This window comes from Chiloscyllium punctatum, chromosome 5 (assembly GCF_047496795.1).
Source record: "Chiloscyllium punctatum isolate Juve2018m chromosome 5, sChiPun1.3, whole genome shotgun sequence".
Lineage (NCBI taxonomy): Eukaryota > Metazoa > Chordata > Chondrichthyes > Orectolobiformes > Hemiscylliidae > Chiloscyllium > Chiloscyllium punctatum.
The window spans coordinates 4,722,045-4,747,847 of record NC_092743.1 but is presented as its reverse complement, the minus strand read 5'-3'; the positions used below and the strand labels follow the sequence as shown (position 1 = coordinate 4,747,847).

General features: G+C 40.4%; 2 protein-coding genes across 7 annotated transcripts in view; one reads left to right on the top strand and one right to left on the bottom strand.

Annotated features, from left to right (window-relative positions):
- npc1 (Niemann-Pick disease, type C1) overlaps positions 1–15,697 on the top strand; it is a 36,103-nt gene extending 20,406 nt beyond the window's left edge. The window contains exons 12-25 of the mRNA XM_072569665.1: positions 307–496; positions 2,275–2,457; positions 2,544–2,658; positions 2,887–3,014; positions 3,681–3,815; positions 4,807–4,896; positions 4,976–5,166; positions 5,797–5,912; positions 7,025–7,154; positions 8,968–9,168; positions 10,649–10,880; positions 12,365–12,478; positions 14,458–14,620; positions 15,323–15,697. Of these exons, the coding sequence (XP_072425766.1) occupies positions 307–496; positions 2,275–2,457; positions 2,544–2,658; positions 2,887–3,014; positions 3,681–3,815; positions 4,807–4,896; positions 4,976–5,166; positions 5,797–5,912; positions 7,025–7,154; positions 8,968–9,168; positions 10,649–10,880; positions 12,365–12,478; positions 14,458–14,620; positions 15,323–15,402 (2,068 nt within the window). The 3' untranslated portion in view covers positions 15,403–15,697. The remainder of the gene's footprint in view (positions 1–306; positions 497–2,274; positions 2,458–2,543; positions 2,659–2,886; positions 3,015–3,680; positions 3,816–4,806; positions 4,897–4,975; positions 5,167–5,796; positions 5,913–7,024; positions 7,155–8,967; positions 9,169–10,648; positions 10,881–12,364; positions 12,479–14,457; positions 14,621–15,322) is intronic.
- Positions 15,608–25,803, bottom strand: part of rmc1 (regulator of MON1-CCZ1) — a 63,581-nt gene continuing 53,385 nt past the window's right edge. For 3 of the 6 annotated variants that reach the window (XM_072569666.1, XM_072569672.1, XM_072569673.1), the window contains 5 exons: positions 23,983–24,063; positions 23,793–23,897; positions 17,563–17,631; positions 16,046–16,286; positions 15,608–15,799 (listed from right to left, as the gene is read on the bottom strand). In XM_072569666.1, coding sequence (XP_072425767.1) covers positions 15,720–15,799; positions 16,046–16,286; positions 17,563–17,631; positions 23,793–23,897; positions 23,983–24,063 — 576 coding nt within the window. In that variant the 3' untranslated portion in view covers positions 15,608–15,719. The remainder of the gene's footprint in view (positions 15,800–16,045; positions 16,287–17,562; positions 17,632–23,792; positions 23,898–23,982; positions 24,064–25,803) is intronic. The other 3 variants (XM_072569670.1, XM_072569667.1, XM_072569671.1) reach the window with 3 other exon arrangements.

Sequence of the window (25,803 nt, the reverse complement as noted above, 5' to 3'; positions counted from 1 at the left end):
TACCCGAGTAGTAAAATCAACATCAACTACCTTCAGTGGGCAGTTGGGATCTAGAATCCATCTCCTGGTGGAGGCAGATGCAATCGAGCCACTCAAAAGGGGATTTGTTTTAAAATTGCTAACAGGCAAGCTTTTAGGCAGAATGCCAGAAAATCTCACTGGGTGAGAGTTGACACACAGACCCCTCTGCACTGAAAAAAAACCCTATATATTGACCATACACTAAAGTAAATACTAAAGATTTTGTTTTTGGAATTATCTGTGAAGTACTAGATTGTCCAAATGACTATCTTGTTTTTTTTCCAGACTTATTGATTTTCTGAAAGCTTACAATGAGTCTAACTTGACAATTGCATTCTCAACTGAACGGAGCATTGAAGATGAGATTAATCGGGAGAGTAACAGTGATATCAATACCATTATCATTAGCTATGCAATCATGTTCTTGTACATCTCCATTGCTCTGGGGCACATCAGAAGCTGCTGGACTTTCATGGTGGGTATAGACAAAGGTCTCAAATGGTAGAATAAAGAACAGTACATCACAGGAACATGCTTTAGCCCACTAAGATTGCCAACAGATGTGCCTTTCTAAAGGAAATATCTGTTTTCAGTCATAATCCCTTTGTTCCCTATCCATTCATATATTAAGGTGTTGTATCTGCTATCGTCCCTGGCAGCACATTCCAGCCAGTTGCCATTTTTAAAATAAAACCAGCCATTCATCTATCTTTAATGTCCCTTTTTTGACTAGGCTTTAAAAATAAATGTCTTTTTACCCTTGGGTAAAAGACACTAACTCTGCATTTTATGCATGCCTCTTTAAATATTTAGCAGGTCCCCCTCAACACAAGGAAAAGTTTGTCCAATCTGTCATGGCTAATACTATCCAATCCAGGCAACATCTTGGTCAAGTTTCTGTACACTAAAGCCTCCCATGGACCAGAACCATACGCCACTTTCCAAATGTAGCCTAATATTCTATATACCTACAAATGCGGTGGCTCAGTGGTTAGCACTGCTGCCTCACAGAACCAGGGATTCTAGTCCAATTCTAGCCTCTGGCAATTGTCTCTGTAGTTTGCATGTTCTCCCAATGTCTGCCTGGGTTTCCTTAAGACCTAAGCATGTTAGCTGAATTGTTCAGGGATGTGTAGACTAGGTGCATTGTCAGGGGTAAATGTAGAATAGGGGAATGGGTCTGGGTGGGACCATATGGACTTGCTGGCACAAATGGCCTTTCCCTATACTGTAGGGATTCTAATTCTAATAACTTGCAACTTAAAACACCAACATGCCATATGCTTTCTTGACTACATTTTACCAACTTGTCACTTTCAGGAACTCAGCCTGTATGTTAAAGATTCTGCTATTTACTGTATATTTATCTTTTTATCCAGATTAAATTCCATTGGTCACTTCTTCTCTGCTCCAGTTTATTTAGCCTCTGGCAATCCCATAGCTCTCCAGTCTTGAACATATTCAGAACTGTACAAATCAGACCACCTAGATTTTAGTCTCAGCACTTTTTTTCCTACAGAATGCCACTGATCATAGATCTCTTGTCAGAAAAACACTTTGACCAAGCCAGTTCTGTATCAATCTTACAAGTTCACTACAGATCCCATCTGACTTCACACTTTATCAGCTTGCTGTAAGGAACCTTAACAAGGCTGTTGACATATCTGTGTAGACAATATCTGCCTTCCCTCAATCCTCCTTGTCACTTCCTCTACTCAACTTGAGTACAAAGTCATGCTGCCTATTTGCTAAGCCCATTTTTCTAAATGTGTAACTCCTACCCCTAAGGAAACTGAAGAGTCTTAACACCAAGGCTGACCAGCCTGTGATTTCATGGATTATCTCTGCTTTAAGAGCAAAGGAACAATATTAGCTAGTCTCTCTGACTAGAGGATCCACCAATTTATACAAGGCCTCAGTATAGCTGATTGCTTTTTAGCAGTAAAGTCTCCAGCCCTTGTATTCCCCTCAATGACCAGGATTAGCTAAGTGCTTAATGTTTGACCTGTGTGTCTTTGCTTGGATGCTTTACTTTAAATCTGGTAAATGCTTGCTTCTGTATTCAAAATTGTTTAGAATAGTAGCCTCCAGACTAATTAAAAGCAAAGTTTCCAATCTGCATAGGCTGACAGCATAACTGTTCCTTTCCACAAATGCTGTCACTTGTACTGTTTTTATTGTATTTACAATGCTGTAGGTATATGAAACAAAATGTTTGTTACAAATGACTTGCTGTTTTCAATATCTCTTTAGGTGGACTCGAAGATTTCACTGGGAATTGCTGGTATTGTGATTGTCCTAAGTTCTGTGGCCTGTTCTCTTGGTATCTTCAGTTATGCTGGCATTCCCCTCACGCTGATTGTGATTGAAGTCATCCCCTTTTTGGTGTTGGCAGTTGGTGTAGACAATATCTTTATCATCGTTCAGACATTTCGGGTACTGTTTCTATTCTCATGCTTAGTGTCTTCACCTGCAGTCACTTGCATGTATGCGTGAAGTATCATTTCCTTTCTCTCATCCAGAGAGACACACGTTTACAGAATGAGTCCATTGACCAACAGATTGGTAGAGTTTTGGGAGAAGTTGCACCAAGTATATTCCTCTCTGCCTTCTCTGAGACAGTGGCCTTCTTTCTGGGTACGTGATTTACTGAAATCCCTTCTATAAATTTTTAACCTTAACTGGGGAAAGGGTTTTCAGTAACTTTAAATCAATATTTCATAAAATTAATGTGCCTAATATAACTAGTCACACTTGCTGTAGAAGTGCTGATGTGTAATGAAGAGATGGGAGGATATGTCCAGAGTGGACCTATGGGCAGGAAGCTTTTTAGAATTCATACTAATGTGTATTCAAACTTTTTAGGTTCTTTATCAACAATGCCAGCAGTCCGCACCTTCTCCCTCTTTGCAGGGATGGCTGTATTTATAGATTTCATCCTGCAGATAACCTGCTTTGTAAGTCTCTTTGGGTTGGATGTCCAGCGCCAAGAGGTGAGTTGTCTGAATACTGGATTGAGTCCTGGTGAGCTTTATCTTTTACTTTTGTTTAACACTGGCAGACCTCTTTATTTGGATGAAATTCCTATTCTGACAACTTTTCATGTTTCTTGTTTTTCTGTACCTTAATCCATCCTCTTTCCCTCTCCCCAGCCCTGCAACAGGCTTCACATCTAATTCTGACCATATACACTAAACAAATCTGGTATTGCTAGCTGGAACTTGTATCTATTACCTATCCATAATTCTCCCTGGAGGTGCTGGTGAGCTGTATCATGAACCACTAGACCTCATCACAAATCCTGGGAACCCCAAGCCCACTCAACATGACAAGTAGTCAAATAGTGATTTATTTCAGTGTTTTTTCAGGTTATGGTGTTCATACACTTACTATGCTTGACTTTTTTTTTGTAAAAGGTCACAAGCTTGCTATATCATACTTTTTTTTTTTGAATGTCTTCTCTCTTCTCCCCCCTCTGCCTTTTTTTTTTCTTTCCTTTCTTCCCCCTTCTCCCTCTTTTTTTTTTTTCCCCCAACCCCAAGCTAACTTGTAAGCTTTACTTTCTGACCATATCTCCTCTTTTTAAGCTTGCCTCCCTTTGCATGTGATGTAGACGTCAGTGTTCTGTCAGATAATAAAGTCATTGTCACTATTTACAGAGTAATCGTATGGATATTGTGTGCTGTGTGAAAAAACAAGAAAATGTTGATGGTCATTCAGAGGAACTTCTTTTCAGAGTCTTCAAACATGCATATGCACCATTTCTGTTAACCAACTGGATGCGGCCTGTTGTAGTAAGTACTCAATCTAGAATTCTAAGGATTCCACCTTTTTTTTTAAATTTCATTCTACAGCTTTTTCCACTGTGCAATAAGCAGCGCACTTTTTTTATAGTCCACAAATATGGGAGGAATCTGGACTCTGAAGGGTGACAAAGGCTTATTGTCTTTGGCAAGGAGCCTCATACTATTAACTAACTATTTAAATTTTAAACTTCTACAGTCAAGGGGAAAGCCAAGCAGAAACAGCCAGACTGCAAGACTTCATGGTTAAAGTTTTTGGAAGCTTAATGGTTGTTACCTCAATGTTTTTGAGTAACTTTGGACTGTGGTCACAATATAACTGGCCTTCAGTACCACCTTAATTATGAAATATACTTTGAAGTTACTTGTTAATATCAAATTTCACTTGAAAATGTAGCTTCCTGAGGAAAGTTTGTTTTTCTTTTGGTACTAAAAGTAAAACTGGCTATTTTAACCAAATTGTTATGCACTTACGGGTGTAAGTGAATGTGATCCGGACACTTGTCAAACAATTTTTACGTGACTTTTCTGTTACTAGCTGAGCAGTTACAGAATAGTTGCTGGCCTGGACTAAAGCTAGAATTTTGGTTTCTAAATCTAGCAGTCCCTAAGGCACTAAAGGATAAAGCTGTTTGAATAAGCTTCTCTTTTAGACTAGATGTGGAGTTTGAGCTCCACTTTATTGAAAAATAGTCTAGCCCCTTTTGTACAATGCTTAGTATATGGGTGGAGTTAACCTGGGGAGCACTCAAGTATCAAACTAGATCAGGTTCAGCCATGTCTTTAATCTTTTGGTTAGATGTCCAATGGGAATGGAGTCCTAGAATAGTTGGGAAGCTCTCTGGGCTACCCCAATTGGTACTTTTTAACCTGTCTAAGGCTGTTAACTCAACTCCACTATTAGACTAATCACTTTCCAAGGTTAATCCTTGTTTCATAACCATTGAAACCCTCAGCACTGAATTTTGTTTTTTGCCCTTAGATATCTATGTTTGTTGGTCTACTGTCATTCAGTATTGCAGTATTAAATAAAGTTGAGATTGGACTGAATCAGAGTTATTCAATGCCAGATGTAAGTACATCCTTTTGAATTCATATTTTTAATGGCTGTGGTAGTGCATTTTCTGAACTAACAGGATTATTCCTTCCAGGATTCATATGTTCTGCACTATTTTGAATCAATGGCTGAGTACTTGCATGCAGGCCCTCCTGTCTACTTCGTGATAGAAAAAGGACATAATTACACTTCTCCAGAAGGACAAAATACCGTGTGCGGTGGTGTTGGTTGTAACAATGACTCTCTCATCCAACAAATTTATAATGCTGCTTTGTTAGACAACTAGTAAGTATTTTTAATCAAGGGTGTGGCAATACCTTGTTGCACATTGCTAGTCACATAGCTAGCTTCCTTCCTTCATCTTTGTCAACCATACAATCTCTAATCAGCAAAGATTTTTTTACCTTTCATCTAGGGTGGCTGTTTTGGCAATGCTTTTCTTTTGTCAAACTGTTTTAACTGCAATTAACCAGACTGAAGCTTTGGGCTATATCTGACTAACTTTGCCAACTATGTACAATGAGCTACTCTAGATTTATTCAAAGGTCTGAGCTGAAATCTAATTTTTAAAGGCAATCAAATGTTCAACCCTTGGATTGAGCTAATCTGCTTAATTTTTTTCTGGATTGATTTTTGACCAGTGAATATGGAATGAATTTGCAACAATAAATCCAATGTTATGACCATAATCATTATGCACAGATCCTTAACTTTTGAAATCACTACATTTTTTTTTCTGTGCCCTTGGACTTGGTGTCCAATTCTGGACACTAGACCAATTGGGTCTGACCAGTCCAAGATTCTGCAGTTGCACTCAACTTTAAAGACCCATTCTGGATCATAAGGTTTCTTAATACTTGCAGGGTACTCATCAAGTCAGTGTATAATTCTTGAAACTGGTTCCATTTTCCTCAGTACAAGAATTGGTTTTCCACCATCATCATGGATTGATGATTACTTTGACTGGGTGAAGCCACAATCCTCCTGCTGCAGAGTCTACAATACTACAAAGAGCTTCTGCAATGCTTCAGGTGACTGCACTTTTGACTAATATTTGCTCCTCCTTCATATGGAACACTAGTGCACTTAAGTAGATAAAATCTCTTCTCTGGGATGTATGGGTAAGGGCCATTCAGGGTTTTTTAAAGCAACACCTTAAAACTGGAAATTGAGACTTACAAATTTGAAAGTAATTTGTAGATTGTAAAGTATCTCTATTCCAATACTCAATGGAGTTGGGAGTGCATAGTTGCTCTAGACCACTGTCTTTTAGGTGTCACATGACCTAAACTTCAAGTTTTTTATAACTACTAAACATGATCTTATCAGGACAACTTGAGTAATTATAGAATACTTTTTCTTAAATACATTAGTATTTCTTTTATCCCTGTCCCCAAAGGTTTTGGAATAAAGAAACACTTGATGTTGGCTGACTTTCTAGGTAAGTGGGCCTTTCCTGAAGCCAGAAAGATATGTAGGATGTTCTACAGTTTACAATGTACTGGCATATGGCCAAGTCACTTTGCAGAAAGTTTCCTGAGCAAACCAAGGTTTTTCTTTCTGGAAAATACTGATTTCATGCTGAATTTAACTTTTTTCAAAGTGAGATCAGGGGTTCTTGGCAATCTTTCAGAAAACCAATAACACAAAGTCTCATTGGTCATAGGCCCAATAGGGTCTAAAACAAAATATGCAGTTCTATTTTCAATGAATGAAAAATGAACTCTTGCTGTTGACCCTGCTGGGCCTGTCTTTGAACAATATGCACAATTGAGTCCCTTCCAATGACTTCAACTTGAGGCCTGCATTAATACAGAAATAGTATATTTAACAATTCTCAAACTGATAATACTGGATTGAGCACATTTCCTCTTTATTCCATTTTGGAATAAAACAGGACTTCACTGTCTGAACTTTCAGTCACCAATACTCTGCAAAACAGTTAAGAGTAATAAACAGATTTCTGGGTACCTCAGGGCATTGGGTAGACTCTTTCTGATCCCCTTTTGGGATCAACTTAAGCCCTGGCCCAGTATTGCATTTATAATATTATACCTAGTCCATGAGCTGAGGGTGGGAAGGAAAAAAGGACTCCACCAAACTTGAAAGGAACAAACTTGTTTGTCCTGTGTTTTTTTTGTAGTTGTTGATGATTCGTGCATTCGCTGCCGCCCACTTTCCCGAGAGGGAAAAGAGCGACCATATGGAGAAGACTTCATGAACTTTCTCCCCATGTTTCTGTCTGATAATCCAAGTCCAAAATGTGGCAAAGGGTAAGAAACTAAATCTCCATTCAACTAGTGAAGATGTTAATCACCTGAGCAAGGGTCATCCTATTAACTATATTCCATGTTATAAACTGACTTTGAGGGGAGAACTCCTCAATCACTACTACTGTTCAAGCCACAACTACTTTTTGGTCTGTTAAGCTGCTAACTGCTTGAATTTCCAATTCAGAGCTGCTTCATTCACTTGGCTCTCTGCAAATGGGGTTGGTTTTATAGGAATGGTAACAAAGTTTTAAATACACAGGCTTTTACACTTTCAGGTAATTCTTTCCTTCCTAGAAAGTGTCTACCATCGCTTTTGACCGCATGTGGACTTCCTATATAAATAAGGCTAAATCTTTCAGGAACTACAGTTCCTACCCACACTAATCCATTTTTACCTACTTCTCCACCTTTCTCTTTACTGGGAAATTTTCTATATAATAAAGATCTCACTGGGGGTACTACAAATTCCATGTAAGATCACTCCTGGAGTAATGCATGCTGCTTTGGACTCCTGACCAAGGAACTCAGCAGGCAATTTTGTCCCTCCAGCTTGTTGTCACTTCAATATAATTACCAGCTGATTTTAAGCTTGGCCTCAACTTTTTTTTTGTGTACCCTTCAACCATTACAAACTCTAAATGTACTCTATCCAATCTGTTGCACTCTGGAGTCATCCATTCTAGAGTTGTCACTAAGTAACTCCTCCACTACCCTTTTTTTTTCTGCTAAAAGGTAGCAGATTTAAACATTGCCCCACATGTTCAAGACTTGGATTTTTTTAATCCAGATGAGAATGCAGGATGTTGAGGTAGATCAATATATTTGAATGGCAGAGTAAGCTCAATGCTGAATGCCTTCTGACTTTTTACCAGTGTCCTGGGCTGAGGCTTACCTCTAGCTACAATTTTAAGGTATGACCAGTGAAGTTTCCCTTCACTGGACACTCTTCTAATTTGTCCAGATTGAAGTCTTTTGTCATTGTTCAACTACCATCTGATGCTTTAACAATGTTGTAATTGGCTGCATTAGTTTGTCCTTGTTCTGTACAGACCATACCTGGGCAATTTACCACATCTGGTAGATGCCAGTCTATTTTGTAAGATGTGGATGTCACTGGGCTACTATTGCCATGTTTAATTACCCTGGAATAGAGGCTTGCTCTCCGTTCAGTGAAGTGGATTTAACTACCATTGTGGGTCGATAGTCTCCCATAGACCAGATGGGTAAGGATGGAAGAGTTCCTTCCTTGTGGAACATCAATGAACCAAGTGGGTGTTTTTTAACTACTCTTATTGAGGTTCCACACTTCCGATTTAAGTTGATTTTACAAAAGTTAGGATGACCCTTTTACTTGTCCAAATATTGCTTGGATGAATCTCTTGTAAACCATTACTGTATAATTTACACCAACAAACTCAACTTGGAAATACACTAACAGCAGCCTTTTAATGCAAGGTCATAGAACAAATCTGTTGCCAGCAGCTGGGATTGTCTTGTATGGAATATGCTCACTTGTTTCACTTGCAACACCAGCGATCACCTTGGTTCTGTTCAATCTTAAACTGATATCTATAACATTTTATATCACCTGGTTTTAAAATAGTGACCTCTTTCTCTCCCTTTGTCAAATATTTAATGTTTTTCACTACTTCTGGACACTAAGTATCTTTCTAGTCTCTAGTCCTCCTGACTACCTCTTCAAATTTCCAAGATGCCATTTGTGGATTGTGGCATGAAATTGCAGCTTGAGTCTGCTGCAGAAGATTTTGATGGTGTCATAAACAGTTTGAAATGTTCTTTCTATTCTGTCCAGAGGCCATGCAGCATACAGCTCCGCAGTCAACATGCTTGAAAACAATACTGCTGTGGGAGCCACTTATTTCATGACCTTTCACACAGTACTGAAAACATCAGCTGATTTCATTGCTGCTGCCAAGCATGCACGGAGTCTTGCAGAAAACATAACTGAATCCATGGGCATTTCTCACAAAGGCTATCGTGTCTTTCCATACAGGTAACTATATAAACTGTCAACTCAGAAGGAATCTTGTCTTAGTTAAAACAGTGTATGTATGTTTGCAGTCCTCCCAGATCAGGGAGTTCTGGTTTCCCTCTACTCTAGCAGAGGAGGACAAGACACTGGGAAGGAATCGATGGCTGTCAGCTGGAACAATGACAGAACTGCTGTTAAAAAAAAAAAAAAATGCAGGTCCAGCAGCATCTGTAGAGAAATCAGTTAACCTTTTCAGGACAGTGACCCTTGCCAATTGAGGCACCACACTAACTTTTCAGCACAAATACTGCCTGACTTACTGCAGCTGCTGTTCTATTGATTGTTTTAGCTGACCACTGGACTTTATGTTGGAGGGAACAATAAGAAAGGAACAGGCTTTTCATATCTACCTAATTCCATTTCCCAAAGGCTCAGTCAGATGTACAGCATGGAATCAGACCCTTCAGTCCAACCTGACCAGATATCCCAACCCAGTCTAGTCCCACCTGTCAGCACCCAGCCCATATCCCTAAACCTTCCCATTCATATACTCCTCGAAATGCCTCTTAAATGTTACAAGTGTACCAGCCTCCACCACATCGTCTGGCAGCTCATTCCATACATGTACCACCCTCTGCATGAAAACATTGCCCCTTTTTTACATTTTCCCCTCACCATAAACCTATGCCCTCTAGTTCTGGACTCCCTAACCCCAGGGAAAAGACTTTGCCTATTTTATCCTATCCATACCCCTCATAATTTTGTAAACCTCTAAGATCACCCCTCTGCCTCTGCTCCAGGGAAAACAGCCCCGGCCTGTTCAGCCTCTCCCTGTAGCTCAGATCCTCCAACCCTGGCAACATTCTTGTGAAACTTGAAAGGGTTCAGAAAAGATTTACAACATCTTTGATAGGAGGGAGACCAGAATTGCACACAATATTCCAACAGTGGCCTAACCAATGTCCTGTACAGCTGCAACATGACCTCCCAACTCCTGTACTCTACTCTGACTAATAAAGGATAGCATATCAAATGCTGCCTTCACTATCCTATCTACCTGCAACTCCACTTTCAAGGAGCTATGAACCTGCACTCCAAGGTCTTTGTTCAGCAACACTGTTCATGCTGCATAAAACCTTTACTTCTGCCCACCGTAACAGATTTTTATGAATTTTAAATTGCTGGATGACTTGTGTATGACTCAACTACTCTGCCCAATGTCTGAAATACCATCTGTCCTGAACTAAGTAAACCTTACAGGATGGGTCCAGGACTAGCTATAGCCTCTGGAAAACAAACTTCCACTGGGCCTCTAAACCCCTGTAGGTTTATGGCAATACCAGTGTACATTACTGAAGAGTTTCCCCAGTGCAATACTCTTCCCAGGCTGAAGCAATAAACTGAAGTGCTTCCCGCCTTCTGTTACACTTGCTGTCCTAGAAGTTTTAAATGCAGCAAATGACAATGTGATTTATAAAAGCTTTGTTCTGTTTGTTTACAGTGTGTTTTATGTATTTTATGAACAATATTTCACAATTGTGAAAGACACTATTTTCAACATCTGTGTCTCTCTGGGAGCTGTGTTCACTGTGACTACAATCCTGCTGGGCTGTGAAGTTTGGTCTGCCATGATTGTCTGCATCACCATTTCTATGATCATAACAAACATGTTTGGAGTTATGTGGCTGTGGAACATCAGTCTTAATGCAGTCTCCTTGGTAAACCTGGTTATGGTAAGTAGGTAACTTAAGTTACTCACCCAGAACTGAATCACTTACACCAGAAGCAAACAAAGTATTTGAACCACCACTCCTTGACATTAAATGGTGTTACATCAATTTTCCACTAAACTTCCTGGGGGTTACAACTTGCCAGAAACTGAACAGGACTCACCATAAACATGGCTTCAAGAGCAGAACTGAAGCTGGGATTGTTGCCACAGGTAACACTCCACCTAATCTCCCCAAAGCCTGGCCACCATCTATAAAGGCACACTCCAGAAGTTGATGGCGTAATCATCATTCCTGGGTGGGTGCAGTTCCAACAACATTCTAAGCTTGACATCATTCAGGGCAAAGCAGCCTACAAATCTGGCACCACCTCAGTAGCAGCTATATAACATCTGCAAGATGCACTACAGAAACTCCAAACTTTAGACAGCACCTTCCAAACATTCAACCACTTTCTATAGGAACAAGGGCAGCAGATACAGGGAACACCACTCCCTGCACATTTTTTTCCACCCCTGTCTCCGAGCCACCCATCATCCTGACTTGGAATTTATATTGCTGTTCCTTCAGTGTCACTAGGTCAAAATCCTGGCAGTCCCTCCCTAAGGGCATTGTGGATCTACCTATAGCACACTGACTACAATGACTCAAAGTAGCTCACCATCTCTATTGAAGAGCAAGTAGGAATTGGCATTAAATGCTGGTCAGTCAACAGCTAAAGTGAATAAGTTTTTAAATTGGTAATAACTAATTCACTAGTATAGCTGCAAGGTAAATTCACTTGGATGCTCCAATTGGCCATGTTCCCATGCACACTAGAGCATTCTGAATCATGTACCTGGTGTTTTTCCACTTGAGATTTAATCCATGCTCTGGGGTTGAGGTTAGATGCTGCATCTGGAGAATTGCTGTGACTCTCTCTCAAGCTTGTGTGGGCAGATTATAAGGTTAATACCACCAGATCCTGAATTTCACCTGTTTGAGTCCTATATTTTGGATTTCTTTTTTTCCTGATTTCAACCTAATACATGTAACAGATTACAGCAGGTGACCTGCAGCAGTTCAAGATGGCTCACTTTTTTATATATAGAACAAAAATACAGAACAGGCCCTTCAGCCCACTATGTGCTGAAGATTATTCCTAAACTAAAATAACCTTTGCACCCCTCAATTCAACACTCCTCTTTGTGTATGTCCAGCTGTCACTTAAATGTCTCATGACTCTGCTTCCATCACTGACAATGCATTCCCCTCTGGAAATCTCAAGAGCAACTAGGGACAAAATGCTGGCCAGCCAGCAACACCCATGCCCCAAAAGGAATGCTCAAATAGCTATCTTCACTTTCATGTTGGATATATATTCATATCTTGAATTTAATTAAATGGTTTCCTCTCCTGTACTTTTACTGGAAAGTAATAACTTGACTGAACAGGGCTGCAGGGTTGGTCTTGAGCAATACAATTGATATGCCATAACTTTTTTTCAGTGCTGTGGTATTTCAGTTGAGTTCTGTAGCCATATTGTTCGAGCATTTTCCGTCAGTCTGAAGGAAACCAGAGTGCAGCGTGCTGAGGAAGCACTGGCAAATATGGGCAGTTCTGTAAGTAAACAATTAAAATCCTACCACTCCAAGATCTATGACTTGTAATTTCAATTTAGTAAATATTGGATCTGCAATTTTGATCTTTTGGGGAATTGGGAAACTGTTTCAAATACTAAAATCTGAATTCCAGATGCTTTTGACAAGGCCAGCACCTGATACCACACAGCAGTTTGCTAGAGTAGGGTGGACCTATAATGGGATCCTACAGCAGTCTTGAGTACTGTAGTTCAGTGTAACAGTATTCTGCTATAACAGTAATTCTGTTCTCTCAACATTCTCTTGTGGTGAGATTGCATAAGAGCAGCACCACTAAACTAATAGGGCCAGAATCTCATTACCACACTCTAAAACTTCATGCTTTTAGAAAGTGTTCCCAATCAAAACAGTTGTGAATTCATTAAAACCCCACTTATAGCAGAACAACCTGTTTGTCAAGTTTGACCTTTTTTTTTTTTCCCCTGATCAAAGGTGGCTAATCTTATGCCTTAAAGGCTGGGAACTATAGACTGACATTTTTAGTGGTGGGTATGTTTTGAGGGGCTTCATGGGAAATTCTTGCCATTGGAGGGCAGAACAGTAGCTGTTTATATTTCTTTAACCTTTTCAGAATCTTAGATCTTGATGGTAGACTGGTCAGTGAAAGTTAGATCACATGGGATTCGGGGAGCTTTCCAAATGGATAAAAATGATTTGACTGTAGGAGACATGATGGGAGGTTTTCAGACCTGTGACCAAATGTGTTCTGCAGAATCTGTTGGAGCCACTTTCTCAAGTATTTGGATTAGAAATGTCAAGGCATGGTTAGTAAGACTGCAAAACTAGTGGTATAGTGGACAAAAGGTTACCTACAACACAAAGGAATCATCAGGATTAACTGAGTCACTGGGCTGAGGAATGGTAAACGAAGTTTCATTGGAGTATTGCATTTGGGTAAAACAAAGGCCTCTGCCGTTGTGGTAGGGCTCACTGTAGTGTTAAACACAGGTTCAGGTACACCAATCTAAGATGCATTACAGGTGAACAAAATTTTGATGTTTTTTAGTGCACTTTCTGTCTTTGCTAACTCCTTTTGAGTACAGGAGTTTAGATTCCCTCTAGTGTGGAAACAGGCCCTTCAGCCCAACCAGTCCACACTGACCCTCTGTAACCCATCTGGACCCATTTCCTAACAGTGGCCAATTGTAGCACAGCCAGTTCACCTGACCTGTGCATCTTTGGACTGTGGGAGGAAACTGGAGCACCTGGAGGAAACTCATGCAGACACTGGGAGAATGTGCAAACTTCAGCCACCCAAGGCTGGAATTGGACCCTGGTGCTGTGAGGCAGCAGTGCTAACCACTGAGCCATGCATCTTGCAGTTGTACAAGATGGTAACTCCAATTCAGAATACAATGTACAATTCTGGTCTCATTTCTATAGCAAGGATATTAAATTGGACAGGGTTCAGAAGACTCTCATTTCCACCCCCCACCCCCTCCCCTGGTGTTGGGGCTAGAGTTAGGATAGGCTGACTTTTTTTTCCAACCTGGACCACACTAGATTGAGGGGTGACCTTTTTTGAGCTTGACAAGCAAATGCTTTTCCTTAGGGTGGGTGAGTTCAAACAAACATTTAAAGGTATGGGCAGACTTTAAAAAGGATCTGAGGGGGCAACTTTACACAGCTTGCATGTGGAATAAACTGCCAGGTACAGTTACAACTTTCCTACTTGGATACTTCATAAATAGGAAGTGAGGGATATGGCCAAATGTAGGCAGATTCAGTATGGCAAACTGGCATAGCCAAATTGGTACCATGCTCCTACTGAAGGCTAAGCCTGAAACTAACTAACTGATTCATCAGGACCTTTGCTTGACCTGATGTTTTTACAGCACCATCCACTTTTTTTTAAATGGACTCTCTAGCATTCATCTTTTTCTCAAGTTAGACTAGAATTTGTGCTGTGAAAGTCTCATTCTGACTTTTTCTTCCTGCAGGTGTTTAGTGGCATCACACTGACAAAGTTCGGAGGTATTGTGGTCCTGGCATTTGCCAAATCTCAGATTTTCCAGATCTTCTACTTCAGGATGTACTTGGCAATTGTGCTTTTGGGAGCTGCTCATGGCCTCATATTCCTTCCAGTCTTTCTTTCTTACGTGGGTAAGAACAACTTTCCTATCATTGATCACTAACTCAAATTCTTGCATACTACTTCTGATAAGCAGATTCATAAAGGTTTTCTACTACCTTCCTCTTATTCTACAAAGTATGGAGTAAGTTTGAATAACTATTACCACTGAGGGATAAATAAAGGTACAGAAACCAAGTTTGTATTTCCCTAGAGTCTAGGTTATGGGTGACTTTTGAAAGTGATGTAAATGGCAAGCACCATGATAGTTCAGTACATGGAACTGATGAACCTGAAAGGAAGTTGGCACAGAGACTTTATTTGAGGCAATAAAAGTATCTATTTTAGAACTACATGAAGAAATCTGAAAATGGATTAGGTTTCACTGAAGCCTGTTTTTTAAACTGGATCAGCCATGCATATTTTCATAACATTTTTAACACAAACCTTTAGCGTATGTAAGGGGCTGAGGTCTGCAAGTAATGGATTAGGTGGGATGAATTAGTGCCATGCCCATGTGGATCTTGAGGAGCCACCTTGATTTCCCAACAGCACTTAGCCTATGTTCTGTACACAAATTACCAGTCATCCCCTTTCTTGAACAAGTATAACTTGGTGCCCCTACTCTAAGTGCTTGCTACAGTAAGCTGATCCTACTTAATCTAGGTTTGGTCATTACATAATTCATATGTTTTTTGATTTGTACATCTGTTCACTGAATCTACTCTTTCTAGGACCAACCATTAACAAAGGGAAAGTTTCAGCTCTGCAAAACCATTACCAGAACACTGAAGAGGAGCAACTGCTAAAGTAAATAACTTAAATGAATTTCTGCATAAAGGACAGATCCTAAATGAAGGATTTTGAACTCAGGAAACTTGTATGATAGCTGAAATATTTATTTCAGGTTCCAGCTGTTTCCATTTTTTTGGATTGGTAACTAGCAGTTCAACAATGAATCTAAGACTGCAAAATGCAAGATTCTTTCTGGTTGACCACTGAAGAATGACACTGGGAAGTGACACTAATGCAGTTTTAATACATGCCAAAAATAGATTTTTCAGTCTTTTTATAATGTACAGTTAATAAAGTTTGTGTTCAGTAACTAATGCATTGCTTTGTGTCCAGAGTTTATACAGCCATGGATGTCAGAAGTGCTTGTTCTCCAAAGAGGTTTTTGAAATGGGCAACATGCTCTTCACAGTGCTCTCCTGCAATTAAAACAACCCACAATGTAATGGTGATGGGACTAGGCTGTCAGGTTAGTTTTACATCTTCCACTTTACCATCAATCTTTCCCTCCATATTTGCTTCCACCTTTTTTCCTTCAATTAACTGGATGATCACTTAAAGTGAATGTACCCATTCCCATCTCTGAATGCTTGCTATGAAGCAACATCCCCACCCCATCCATCCACCTAGTCAAACCCCCTCAGGAACTTCCAGTTTGTACTCACCTGGTGTAAAGTGTGAGCTCCCTCTTAATCTTTGATTCCTCTGTTCAAAAAACTTGAAGGTGGTGTAAAACAGCATTGCATCTCCAGTCTGTCTGGCTGCATCCAAGAACTTGCGTGCTGATATATTATCATGGCTACCAACACTACGAACAAACCGTAGTGCACCTAAAACCTGGTGTTTGGATAGTAGGACTTCCACAATCTCATCATTGGCTGTAGACAGTCGCTGCAATATTTTAAACTGGACAGATTAGAAATATAACTTTGTGCTGATTTTTGTGAAAGCATTCAAGACTGGTCATCCTGGGGATATTGCTAAAGGAGTTCAATTTTAAAAATCTCTTTTCCACTTCCCTAACAAAGACAGTAACTACAACTTTATGACTGACCCCTGTCAATGGTTTTTCCATGCAGGATGTCCCTAGCAAGGCCAATGCTTACCCGTTCCTAATTGCTATTTGAAGGTGAGCTGCCTCAAGTTTAAGACACCCACAGTGCTGCAGGTTGGAAAAATCCTGTCCCTCTGTATTAATAACAGCTCCAATTCTGGACAGTGACCAACTTTATTTAACAGCAACATGGCAAAAACATGAAAATGTAGGCCATTCAGCCCCTCCATTTTATACACTAATTCAGTTACCTTTTGCTTCAAAAACTAGGCTCATAACACTAAGTTAAATGCCAGTCTGGCAGAATCTGTGGAGGAAAAAGTTAACTTTTTTGGGTTCAGTGATCCTTCAACTGACAACCAGCCATTACTCATCTTTAGCATGCACTTAGGTGAACTACAGTTAAGTAAATTGAAGGAATGGGGTAAAAGGTAGCCTGGGAAAATAAATAGCTGTCACTGGGGACAATAGGCTGTTTTGTGATAGCTTGTGCTACCTATTCATGGTGGGTAATTTTGTGCTCCCATCAAAACTCTGTAGGCAGTCAAGATAATGTCTTCTGCTCTATACAATAGCAGATTTATCCTGCAGCAAGCTGTTTGTGGATGGGATGACCAATAAGTAGGAATTAGTAGACTTGAAAGGAACAAAAGTTAAACGGAGGGTAAAAAAAACAAGTGGGATCTTGGCCTTGTCAAAGAGATTCTAGTAACAATAAAGTCTTGCTGCAACTGTACAAGGTACTGGTAAAATCTCATCTGGAATACCATGAGCAGTATTGTCCCATTCTCTAAGAAAATTTCATTGGAGACCCACTAGCAGGTTGCCTACAATCTCTGGTATGGAGGGATTGTCTTTAAAGGCTGAAAAAGTTGGGACTGAGTAGATTTTGGAAAAGATTCCTATTGAAACATGGGATCCTTTAGAGTTTACCCAGTAAGCTCTTATTTCCCTTCACTGCAGGCTATATGCTAGACTGACCAACTATTGAGTTGTAAAGGATCCAGTGAATGCTATGAAAATCTGTCCATCTATTCCTCCTAAGGAATCCAAAGTAAAATGTTGCCAGAAAGCATTTGGGATTGTTTTACCTTTCAGAGCTTTGATCTGTAAAGTGCAAGGTCCTACCTTCAACATGTCAAGGGACAGCTGATGTGCAGGAGGGTACGTGCTCTCTAGTGACAGAAGTAGACAAGCCTGGAATACAAAAGCACATCAAAACTCTTGGTGCCTGTCCAGTTGAAACCAATTGTCAAACTTGGTGGGTTTTTTCAGTTGCATTGTCCTCTATACACAAAGCAGAATTTAATAGTGCTGGAGAAATGCTGAACTGGCAATATCTCTTTGAAACAGTGACATCTTCCACAGTATGACTACTTTGGAAACTCCTGCACATTGAGATGCTACCAGTCCAACAGCTCTTCCTGCATTTTTTTTAGATCTCCAGCAGCTACAATATTTCAGAACTAGGTTAAGATGAAGCTGCATTACTCCACCAAGATTATTATGCATCTTAAAACTAAGATCACAGCAGTTAGGCCATTCTGCCCCCAGTTTAACTTTTTTTTTCTTTACCACTCTCCATAACCATTGATCTTTTTTACTAATTAAGAACCTTGTTCTACCTTAACAACAATCAATGACTTGACATCCAGAAGGCTGGAGGTCGTTTCAGATCAACTATCTTCAAATTCCTTTGCCCACTCCTTGTCTGTCCAAGTCCTTCTGCAGCCTCTCTGTCGAGTCCTACAGCATAGAAGCACCCTTTTGGTCCATCTCATCCATGCTGACCAGTTTCCTGAACTAAACTAGTCCCATTTGCCTGTATTTGGTCCATATCCTGCTAAACTACTTTTTCATGTACCTGTCTTAAAGGTCTATCTATACCTGCATCTAGCACTTTCTCCAGCAGTTTATTCCACATACAAAACCTGTGAAGTTGCCCCTCGGGTCCTTTTTTTTTTCAATTTTTTTTTTTTCCCCTCATTTATACTTTTCAACTTTTGAACTTTCCTACTTGGGGGGGAAAAGACCTCTTGCTAATCTCCTTTTTTTTATCTTTGCCCTGCATGATTTTAAACTTTAAAGCTACCTCTTGCACTCCAGGAAAGAAGTTCCAGCCTCTCCAACTCAAACATGATGTGTGTAAATCTCTTCTGCATCCTTTCCAATTTAATGGCCTTCCTATAACAGGGCAACCAGAGCTATATATGGTACCCCAGAAGTGGCCTCACTAACTTCCTGTAAAACATGTCCCAACTCTTTTTACGTAATGGTCTGAATGATAGCAAGCATGCCAAAGTGTTCTGCCAAAATCACACTCTACCTGTGACACCAGTTTCACTTTTGCTTTACTGTACACCTGCAAATATCTACAATCTCTCCTCTTCCTTCATTTGGTAAGTGAGTTCATTTAAGGTCAAACTAATTGCCTCTTCCTTTTGTAACAATGTGTTACATTAGCCATTTCCCAGTCTTTTGGAAACCATCCTGAAAGATTGCCACCAATACACTATCTCCTTCAGACCCCTGGGGTGTAGCCCATTTGTTCCACCTTCAGACCTCTTTCCACTTCCCCAGCAGCATCTTAATGATGACCACTATAACTATTGCTGAAGTAATGGTATGCTGCTGGTATCGTGCACCCTCCAAGATATTTTCTTAGATAAGTGCTTGAAAAACCTATAACCAAGTGCTGGGAAATGCCCTTTTGAAGGGTTGATGCTTGATGAGGCACAGACAGGATGGGCAGAAAGGTCTTTCTGTACAGTTTAAAAACATGGACTACAACATTGCTTTTAAATTTGGAGATACAGTGGGATTGAAAACTGGAGAGTCTGATGTGGAAGCAAGAAGTAACAAGATTTCACAATACAAAGCAAGAGTGGTCCAAGTAAACCAGTTTATCTGGAGGAGGTGTAAATGGCAAAGATTTTGAAGCTCAGGATGAGGTTTGGCTTGTAAGTTTTGAGCTGGAAGATTTTGTTTTTGATCACTTGTTAGGTAGTATCATCAGTGAGCCTCCAGTGAAGCATTGGTATTGTCCCACTTTCTATGTGTTTATTGATGGAGTTCCAGTTAGAACAGCAGGCCTCTAGAAATTCCTGCCTGTCTGTTTAGCCTGTCCTAGGATAATGTGTTGCCCTTCATCTGTATGTAAGGGTGAGAGTGGGTCATATCTTTTGGTCACTAGCTTTCTGCCTGTTTTGTCCAATGTTTTTACAGTCCTTGCATAGTATTTTACAAATTACATTGGTTTTGTATAGGGTCCTTTTTTGGTTTTAGGTTCATTTAGTTGCTGTTTAAGTATGTTTGTAGCCCACAAAGCCTACCATGATGCCAAGGGGTCAGTCTGGAAGTAACTTACCTTTCAAAGGCATCTTGGAATGTGGCTAGTTTCTGGGTGAATTGTCTGCTTGTTTGTGTTGTTGAGAAATTGGCAGACTTGTTTTTGTTATTGGGTACAGACACTAGAATGAGCCAGAAGCACATGAAAAACTAACCCTACAGGAAAAAAAACTGGACAGGTTATCAAAGAACAGACTTGGATTTAAAAACTTAGTGGTCAGTCTAATAGACACGGGGGAAAAAAAAACAGTCCTAGTAAGAAGAGCATTAAACTACAGACAAAGGACTTAGCAGCATTAGTTACTGAAAGATATTTGACTCACTGACTAAACCCAGTAGACCAACCCAACAGACAGGGAAGACTCAGACAAAAACCTAGTAATCCTACTGCAGACAAAGGGCACATGCTTCTCATTCTAAACAGACCGGAGTACATTCACATTGAAAAAGTGAACTCACTGCTTGCAGATAGACATTTACCAACAAGTGGCAAGAGACCTGACCCCACAACTCACTGTATTACATCTACATTGAAAAGGATTCAGAAATCAGGACAAATAAACAAGAGATTTTTTTTTCCAAAAAAGACAATGGATCCAGAACAGTTGTTTCTCTGGACTAGCTAAAGTGCACCAGATGACTGAAGGATAGCAAATGTCCCCTTGCTCAAGAAAGAGAATGGAGACAACCCTGGTAATTTATAGACCAGTGAGCCTTTCAGTTATGGGTAGAGTTTTGGGAAGGGTTACAAGAGGATTTATCTCGAAAGGAATAAGTTGATTGGGGATAGTCAATACTGTTTTGTGAAGGGTAGATTGTGCCTCACAAACCCTTTGAGATGGCAACCAAACAGGTTGTATGGGCAAAGTGGATGTGGTATATAGATTCTAAAGGTGTTTGATTAGGTTCCCCATGGTAGACTATTACACAAAATACAGAGGCATGGGAGTGAGGGTGATTTTAGCTGTTTGGATTAGAAATTGGTTAAATGAAAAGACTGTGGTGGTTGATATCAAATGTTCATCCTGGAGTTCAGTTAGTAGTGGTGTACCATAAGGATCTGTTTTGGGGCCACCGCTGTTGGTCATTTATAAAAATGACTTAGATGAGGACATAGAAAGATGGGTTTGTAAGTTTGTGGATGACAAAAGATCACTGGAGTTATGGATTGGACTGAAGGATGTTGTAGGTTACAGAGGGATATAGATACGCTGCAGAGCTGGGCTGAGGTGGCAAATGAAGTTTAATGCAGAAAAATGAGGTGATTCACTTTAGAAGGAGCAACAGGAATAAAGAGTACTGGGCTAATGGTAGGATTCTTGGTAGTGTAGATGAGCAGAGATCTGTGTCCAGGTACAAAGATCCCTGAAAGTTTCCACTCCGGTTGATAAAGCTTAACACACTGTATGCATTTAGTTCCAAAACTCAGGTAAGGCTGCACTTTGAGTATCACATACAGTTCTGGTCACCACATTAAAGCTTCCACATTTTTCCTTTAGAGAGGGTTCAGAGGGGATTTATTATGATGTTGCCTGGTGATGGATAGAAAGGCTGAGGGACTTGAGGCTGTTTTTGTTAGAAAGAAGGTTGAGATATATGAGACAAGCTGAGGCTTAAATAGGGTGGACAGTGAGAGCTTTTTCTTTCAGATGATGGCTAGCACGAGGGGCTGTAGCTTTAAATTGAGGGATGATAGAGGTCAGATGTCACAGGTAGTTTCTTTACTCAGTAGTAGGGGCATGGACCGCACTGCCTCCAACAGTTATAGATTCTCCAACCATAAGGATATTTAACTGGTTGTTGGACAGACATATGAATGAAAATGGAATTGTGTAGGATAGAGGTGGCTTCAGCTTGTTGCACTGACCTGCGAAACCATTGAAGGGCCTGTGTTGCGCTATACTGTTACAAACCAGGGGCACCCCTCAGAACTATAGTCTAGCCAAAAAAAACTCCACTGAAATACCTTTTAGGAGACACATACCACTCCATTCATTATATCCAAGAATTTCTGAACATCAAAGACACAAGGGGATGAAATAAAGGTCTCCTTTGATATAACAGCTCTGTTCACATTAATTACCATCACTCTGGCCAAAGCAGCACTGACCACAGTATTTGACAAACCAAGGGCACAAACACCACCAGCACTAACTTCATCAGCAAGGACAACATTCTCAAGTTAGTGGACTTATTATCCACTTCACCTTCAATAACGAGGCCTACACCCATAGAATCACCAGCGTTCTGGGCAGAAACAGTAATGCAGAGACTCTGCTCTCCCCAGTCTCTGGGTCTGTCAAATGGATGACACCATCATCACTAAACTGAACAAATTAGAGGAAACCTACAACTCCTACTGGCATAAAATTCACAAGAGAACAACAATAGATGCCCCTTCCTAGATGTCACTGTAGAAAGAACAGTTAACAGAACTTCAAACCAGCATCCACAGGAAAACCACATACATGGACCAATCATCCCAATAACCACAAACTGAGCTGCATCAGACATTATTTCACCAAGCCACAACGTACTGCAGCACCCAGGAACTACCAACAGTATAAGAAAAATACTCTCAGCGTACTCAGAGAGAACAGATACCCAATAAACTCAATCCACTGCTTTCTCAACAACAAACCCAAACAAACAAACAAACAGCAGACACAACATGCCCACATTACATAAAGACATGTCTGAAATGACTTCTAGACTACTCAGACCCTTGGCACCACAGTAGTAGCCCACAAACCTACCAACACACTTAAATAGTGGCTGATGAACCTCAAGGACCCTATACAAATTACGAGCAAAATGAACATCATTTACAAAATACCATGCAAGGACTGTAACAAATTCTACTTTGGACAAACTGGCAGAAAACTAGCCATCAAAAGACCTGACCCACTTTCACTAGAATTCTGACATCCAGACAAAAGGAGGACACCTCATCCATCCTGGGACAGGCTAAACAGAGACATGTACAGGAATTCCTAGAGGCCTGGAATTCAAACTGGAACTCCATCAATAAACACATCAATTCGGACCCCATTTACCAACCTCAGAAAAAGAACTGGAAAAAATATCAACCACCTTAACAGACCAAGACACATAAATAGAAAGCAAAACATAACACCAGCGCTGCACCAGAGGCACACGGATGATGTTACCTAGCATGATGACAAAGCATCTGGAAACAAACCTTCCAACTCAGCAAGCAAACTTAATCAAAGAAATGAGAGGATATATACAAACAAGAAATGAAATGGAATGGGCAGATTACAATCTCAAATTGCTGAGATATATTCAGAGAGGAGATGATAATTTAATAGTATATTTGCTGGACTATCAATCCAGAGACATAGCTGATGTTCTGGGTACATCGGTTCGAAGCTCACTGTAGCAGGTGGTGGTATTTGAATTTTTAAAAAATCTGGAATTAAGAATCAAATGGTGGACATGAATCCATTGTTGATTGTCAGAAAAACTCATCTGGTTCATTAATGTCCTGTAGGGTAGGAAACTGCCAACCTTACTTGGTCTGACCTACATGTAACTCCAGAACCATTGCAATATGGTTGACTCTTAACTGCCCTCTGGGCAATTGGGGATGGGCAATAAATGCTGGGCCTAGCCAGCGACACTCACGTATTTTAAAAAAGGCTGAAAACAGAGGTGCTTATTACACAACTACAATTTTCTCTTGAGACTGCACCCTGCCATTACCACTTCAAATGATATTAAAAATATGAAATAACATGATTAATAAACTTTTCCAAGGTGGAGGTGGATAGAAATCTGGTTACCAAGGGGAAAAAGATTAATCGGGGATGTGCAGGAATGTAAAGTTGAGGTTGAGGTTAAGTTCAGCTCAGCCACGTTCTTATTAAAGAGTGAAGCTCGCTCAAAGGCCCGAGGGGCTGACTTTTGTTCATTATGTCAGTGTGTAAATCAGTTAAAAGTTCGATTCAACAATTCAGGTGAATAATTCCAGAAGTTTAGTATCTCACCAGTGGTTTGGAGTCACTAAGCACATGGTACTGGAGAAACTGATGAAGCATGTAGAATAGGCTGTGCTGGACAAGGGTTTTTATCACCAATTCGTACAGGTAATGCTGTAATAAAATACAATGTTTTAGAGAAAGCACAAAGTAATTATACAAAAGAATTAACATTTCTGATTGAAGGGCATGGATTTACCTGGACTGTAATTTGATACTGATTAAGAGACCGGATGTATTCCATCAACACTGCACTAACAAACTTGTGGGGGAGATCCTGCTAAAAGAAGTTGTAGAATATCATATGCAAGTGTGCACAAGACCATTCAGCCCATCAATTCCATTTCGAGCAGTACATGTAAAACCAGCAAGGTGGTGACATTAATCATTACCTGTACATAATTAACTACAATAGATTAGATTCCCTACAGTATGGAAACAGGTCATTTGGCCCAACAAGTCCACACTGATCCTCTGAAGAGTAATCCATCCAGACCCATTCCCTAACCTTATATTAACCCCCGACTAATGCACCTAACACTGTGGGCAATTTAGATTGGCCAATTCACTTGACCGGCTCATCTTTGGATTGTGGGAGGAAACCAGAGCACCCAGAAAAAACTCACATAGACGCGGGGAGAATGTGCAAACTCCACATAGACAGTCGGGAATCAAACCTAGGTCCCAGATGCTGTGAGGCAGCAGTGCTAACCACCACTCCAGAACACCTGCTATTAGAAACTCCTGTATTACAAGCTATAATTCAAATCTTACTTTTTTAAAAAACTAAATATTGACAGAGTTTAAACGATAACAGTGAAGTTGTCACCTGGAGTACTGAGTCCAAAGCTGGGTGTTGTACTTTAGGGTCGAGTGTGGGGTGCTGGAAAGCCATTCCTGATGAAGGGCTTATGCCCAAAATGTCAATTCTCCTACTTCCCGAATGTTGCCTGACCTGCTGTGAGCATCTGCAGTCCTCACTTTCTCCCTGCTGTACTTTAGAGGGTTAATATCTTTTATCAACCTATTCAGGGACCTTTGGAGTAGGTGCAACTTGAACCCATAGCTCCTGGCTCAGACATAGAGACACTACCACTGCAACACAGGAGACCTTTTAGGATGTGAAGGCTTAGCCAGAGGGAACTCCAGGAAGGTCTTGTGAGTGGAATAGGCAAGTGACCTGTTTCTCTTACTGAGGAGGTCTGGAGGGTATTTAATGGTGGCGCACAAAATTATGAATGGTCTGCAGATTGGGAGATACTGCTCCTATTGGCAGAAGGATCAACAACCAAAGGACATATATTCATGGTGATTGGTAAATGAACCAAAGACAACACAAGGCAAAATGTTTGTTATTAAACTCAGCAAGTGGTTAGGATCTGGAACATCAGTGTTTGTCTTGTGCTGATCCTCACTGATAGACTCAGCATGTAATGGAATAAACAGTATTTTTATTCAGTCATGAGATGTCGGCATCACTGGCTAGGCCAGCATTTAATGCCCATCTCTAGCGATCCTGGAGAAGGTGGTGATGATTTGCCTTGTTAAACCGCTGCATCCTACATGCTGCAGGTAGGCCCACAATGCCATTAAGGGGGGAATTCCAGAATTTTAACTCTATGATAGTGAAGCAGCTGAGATATATTTCCAAGTAAGGATGGTGAGTAGCTTGGAGGGGAACTTGCAGGTGTTCCCATGTATCTGCTGTCCTTGTCCTTCTAGATGGAAGTGGTCCTGGATTTGGAAGGTACTGACTAAGGATCTTCCTGCTGCTGCTGAGGATTGGTGGGGGAGAGAATAGATATTTGTGAATGTGGTGCCAATCAAGTGAGCTGGTTAGTCCTAGATGATGTCAAGCTTCTTGGCACACTGTATGAGATGAAGGTGACTAGATTAGGTCATCACTGGCATGGAGATGCAGCAAGAACAGTTAGCTATCAATCTTAGTCCTCAGTTCATTCACTTGGACTCTGATTGGTTAGGATGTTGCTATGAGAAAGTGAAAAACTCATCTCACTCT